Raw genomic sequence first — 5362 nt, 5'->3', positions numbered from 1 at the left:
GACTAGGATGAGGGAATATCTTCTTGTGAGAGAGGAACAAGTTTTGAACCTTAGGTGACCTTGATGTAACCGCTACTAGGAAGAGTCAACGTGTTCTTCAATGGTGTTTCTTACTATGTCATTATGGAGGCTGGGTAGAAATAAATGGTCGGGGCCTTGGGGTTCTGGCCCCTCAAAGTTGCTCATTTCGAAACTCTATCGTTGTAGATTGTCTATTGACCTCTTTGAGCAGGTCTCTCAAAAGGATATTGGTTTAAGAATTTGTCATCTAAGTCATCAGCGTGGTGAGTTGGGGTGCACCATTGCCCTCCCCAGGGTGTGGATTCGAGTTTCCCTGAATTAGAAATTAATATTCGTTATTCGATGGAGGGACATTCACTATTTAGATTGTTGTGGAGGTTGGATCTAGTTCTTCGGGCATGAGGAGTAAATCATGAGATATTCTTCAAATTTTGGTTTCACCTCCTGGCTTCGCTATCTATGAATCATGTATGGTTGGAATTATGTGTTTCTCTTTTTTCTCGGTTTTCTAATCTCATGTTCAATTAAGTTGTTGAATGTTGATGATTGTTCTCATAAATGACACCAATGATCCTTCGTGGAAGGAATTGCTCACATGGCATGGAGTTGTAAGACCATAAAATTCTTAAGGATGAATGACTAGTCTCTATAAATTAGATTCCATTTAGATGATTCCACATTAAACATTGGATCCTATGTAATTCTCTGTGACTACTGGTATAATGACTCTCTGAATTAGTTATATAGTTCTAATTATAATTAATGTTTTTTTCTTCTAAGAAATTGGGATAATTGATCTAGAGGACAAATAGACTCAACACTAATTTTATCTATCTGATTGGCAGGACTATGAGATTGTAATAACTGTTCGCGTTATGATAATATTAATCCCGACCATAAATATAGTTTTACTATCCATAAAACATATGTCTTAGCGATTAGATACTCCCAATACCTGAAAAGTTGCTTTGACGAAGTTAGTGGCCTTGCGATTGGAGACTCGCACTACATGGAAGGTTGCAAGTTGTAATGATGTATTTTACGAATCTAATTTCTTCTTTACGTGTTATAAAACTTTTTTCTTAACGATTGGAGACTCCTTATACGTGATAATAGTGTTTTGGATCTGAGAATACCTTCTTTCTTTGTTGATATATCAAGTCGTGCAATGAAACTCCAACAACTAGATATTTTACATAATAAACATACCACAGCATTGTCGTCTAGACAGGTGCAAACATCTAGCCATGGAAAAAGAATAATCAAGAGCTAATATCCATTGAAACAACCTTTGTTTGACATCTTCTTTTCAAGAGATATTACATAACTGCATGGTTTAATATCTAAGGACCAAAAAATATGGACAGTAAATTCTATGAGAATGGTTTAAAAAAAAAATTTAGAGATTAAAAATAAAATTATTAATATTTAAAAATACTAAAAACATATTTAACCCTTTCATACAATGTAATACAAGACATAAATACAAAATAAACATAATTTAAAATTAACCTACAAACAGAAAAAACTCAAAAACCAATACAATGTACTTATAATATCTTCTGAATATTAACCCCCACAACCTTTATTAATGTCCTCGATAAATGCATCTAGATTGCGATCAGATGATCCACCGACCGCCACCGCATCTTCCGCCGCCTTCTTCCACTTCATTGCATTTTGCTTCAACCTCTCTGTTTTTTCTCCGGTCATTGCTTCCAATAAGCACTTCTTGACTTCATCTCTTGTGACCAATTTATTTTCCAAATGACCATATCCCAATCGAATACCAACTCCAAAAACATCAACCAAGAACTTTGCATTTGTGAGTTGATCACCCCATGCTGGAAACGTCAACACCGGAACTCCTGAAGCAAGTGTTTCCATGGATGAATTCCAACCACAATGTGTCATGAAACATCCCACCGAAGGATTACACAATACTTGTTCTTGTGGACTCCATTCCACCACTTTTCCTCTCCCACTTGTTTCCTCCAAAAACCCTTCCGGCAAAACATGTTCCTTTAGCCTCAATTCCTTTGAAGGTGGTTTTACAACCCATAAAAACGATACTTTAGACTCCAACAACCCATACGCAATTTCATTCATTTGTTCTTGAGGAAAATATGCAACAGTTCCAAAGGAAATGAAAACAACAGTACGTTTTGCCTTCGAGTTTAACCACTCTATAATACTACTATCATTACTCTTCACAAAATCGCCACGAATATTACTCGCACTTTTAATCGCTGGGTTGTTGAACAAAGGACCAATAGGTCTTATCGGGATTGATTTATCCGAAACATAGTTGATGAAATCATGTTCCAGTTCATCATATGTATCAGCCAGTACACAAAAAACTTTAGATAAGTTCTTAAACTGTTCTAAAATGAGTGCTCCTAGAAATGGAAAGGCACTAAATGGATGCATAAAATCAGGAATTTCATTGTATTTAAGAGGTACAAAAGGTAATGGAACATCAAGATAAGGTTCTGAATACGAAGGGAAAGGTACGAGTTTATGGAGATAGTTATAGTAAGCGGTAAAAACAGAAACGGATTGAGTCCATAATAAAGCAGAAGGAATATGATATTCAGAAGCTACATCGCAAACCCAAGGAAGAAAAGGGTTGTTTATGATACATGAAAATTGTTTGTTTGAATCTGCATGGTTTTTTATCATTTGAGAAACAAACGGTTCCCCAACAAGTTTGAGTTGTTCAATGTAAGCCGGAAGATCCGTTCGGATGGGATCATCATCCGGTAAACCGTCGTCAAAGAAATGAAAAGTGAGAGAACCGTCACCAATGGAGGTGAGTGATTTATGAGTGATGTTGTTAACGGTTCTCATGTCTTTGCCAGCATATTCTGTTGTGAGGAAGATGACAGAAGCACCCTTTGAAGCAAGGCATTTTGCAAGTCTAAGAAGAGGGTTTATGTGTCCTTGTGCTGGGTATGAGATAAGAAGAAGGTGAGTGAGAGGTTCGGATCCCATTTTCTTTTGTTTTGTACTTTTTGATGGTTTTCTTAATGAGAGTCGGAGATACGGTATTTATAGCGGTACAAAAGGGAACATTTTTTCCTATATCTGAAAACGATATAAACAATTAGCATTGTTGATTTCTACTTGCTACCACTAACTACAAAACTATAATAAATAATTGTCACCCACAAGATCAATGCAAATATTTCTATTTTAATACTATAGTGTTATTTATTACTCCTACAGTTTTTTTTTAACATTTTGTATAATTTTTTAATTGCTGGTTGATCAAGGAACATGAAAGAAGATGATTTTTTTGTTATATTCACAATTTTTTATAACTTATGTGCAATGTGATAGTAGGATGCTTATCTGCTATGGGTTGAATTTCTTCGGAGTTAGACAATAACGTTATGGCCAGTTCGTTTTACCTTTAAAAAAATGGATTTTTTCTTTGTATTTTTGAAAATAGATTCTACAAAAATATTTTTTAAAATATTATAAAAAATTTTAAATTTATTTTTTATAAATTAAAAGATTGAATTGTTCATTCTATAACATAAATATACATTATTGAAGATCAAAATACATTCAAAATCACAAATTTTTTTAAAAGTTGTATCTTAAAAATAATTTTTATGAAAAGCTATTTGAAATATCTTCAAAATTAAGTGATTTTTTGAAAATTTGATGTCCAATTTTTTTTTTTTTATAAAATGATGAAATACCTGAAATAACATTTTAAGAATAACTATTCAAACCAAATTTTCATTTGAAACTTTTATGAAAAGTTTCTTTGTAAATTTTTTTTACACTAAAATATGTAACACTATAAAAATCATTTAAAAAAAAGACAAAACAAACGGGCCCTATACTTGTTAAAGGTTGGCACTCGATAATAAAGGATACCTCTATGCTACTGGGCGCATGGTTTCTTTTATGCCCTTGATCATTTAGTCATGCTGATCTAAAGGCTGAGGTAGAGTCAACAATAATTGACTCCTTTAAAGGCCTTGACCAACGCATGCGCCCCTTCTACATTATATCACCCTGTTTTTGTATTTTACTTTGTGCCTACAATTTTTTCTCTGAATACATGAATACGAGGTGCATAGCTCGGTCACTCAAGTATTCATCGTCTATTCAAAACACTTTAACAATATCTAATTCTTTTGCAATTAAAAGGATGAAAAATGAAATTGTCTAGTACCTACTATTATTTTTTCCGATTGTTTGGATACGAGTTGTCTAACTCGACCATTCGAGCAATCGTCATCCACTAAAAAAACATTTTAACATATCGAACTTATTTTCTCGCCTCTGTGCGATCAAAAACCTTTACAAAAAGAACATTGTTTAGTCTGTTCTACCACGATACAAACAAGCGTTTTAAGCCTCAAATCGCAAGCACAAGCAACATTTAACCGCTAGAGCGCGATCTAAACACTCATTCAATAAAATCAATCAACAAGTACATAGTTTTCTACGAAGAACTACGTAGTTTTTAATTCCTCATTGAACTTGAGGATATGTAGGAGGGAGACCCGCAATCTCGTCAAACACCCTAATAAAAATCTTTTACGACCCCTTTTATTCTCCTTTGCAATGTTTTAATCACTCGAAGAAAACAAATAACATAAACTACCATTCAATCGCAAATTTAACTTAATGGTTCCCGTTGAGTTTAATAGATGTTAGGGATGCTAACACTTTCCCTTGTATTATCGACTCCCGAACCCGAATTTGATTGCGAAAATCATTTTCTATTTCTTTTAAGGGTTCTATCGGTATCTTCCCTTTTCTTATTTGGAATAAATAAAATTCTACGGCGACTCTGTTTAATCATTTTGCGAGCGCGCGACTGCTTGTAGATCGTATTTTTCGTTATGTTACATGCGAGACTTCTATTAAGTCCTCTAGCAAGACTTGACACTAAATCTCTTGGACTTGATACAGGTTGCATCCATTAGGCATGACTTCGGAAGCTATCTCGTTCGAGGAGATAATGAGTCCCTCAGACAAAAGTTTTTTCTTTTAGTCAATCAGGTATAGGTCGAGTTAGTTTTTCCATCGCCTCCAATTGTTTCTTTTCCGTTCCCAGGAACTTCCCTAGAGATTATGAGATGCTTTGTGTTCAATCTCTTACCCATATATATAATTTCTTTTCTTTATTAATTCAGATTATAATATATATTTATCAAACAGTAAATTTTTATTTTATATTTATTTAATATTTGGTTGATTTGCTCTACCCGGACTCTTACTAATAACAAATAAAAAGTGAACTGATCTATAGTGACTAAATATGATATCGGCTATACTAAATGCCACCTACTGGATGGATAACATTTGAATTATT

General features: G+C 33.9%; 1 protein-coding gene across 1 annotated transcript; it reads right to left on the bottom strand.

The window, feature by feature from the left end:
• Positions 1–1419: 1419 nt before the first annotated feature.
• Positions 1420–3051, bottom strand: LOC127092564 (gallate 1-beta-glucosyltransferase). Its single transcript, XM_051031461.1, has one exon. The coding sequence runs from the start codon at positions 3013–3015 to the stop codon at positions 1591–1593; it is 1425 nt and encodes a 474-aa protein (XP_050887418.1). The 5' UTR covers positions 3016–3051; the 3' UTR covers positions 1420–1590.
• Positions 3052–5362: the final 2311 nt, after the last annotated feature.

The sequence above is a fragment of the Lathyrus oleraceus genome, chromosome 6 (genome assembly GCF_024323335.1).
Source record: "Lathyrus oleraceus cultivar Zhongwan6 chromosome 6, CAAS_Psat_ZW6_1.0, whole genome shotgun sequence".
Taxonomy (NCBI): Eukaryota; Viridiplantae; Streptophyta; class Magnoliopsida; order Fabales; family Fabaceae; genus Lathyrus; species Lathyrus oleraceus.
Note: the sequence above shows the minus strand (reverse complement) of the source record. Positions and strands in the feature narration are given on the sequence as shown.

What these genes read in the sequence shown, in the direction of transcription:
- LOC127092564 (XM_051031461.1), bottom strand. Translation starts at nt 3,015, where the DNA reads ATGGGATCCGAACCTCTCACTCACCTTCTTCTTATCTCATACCCAGCA.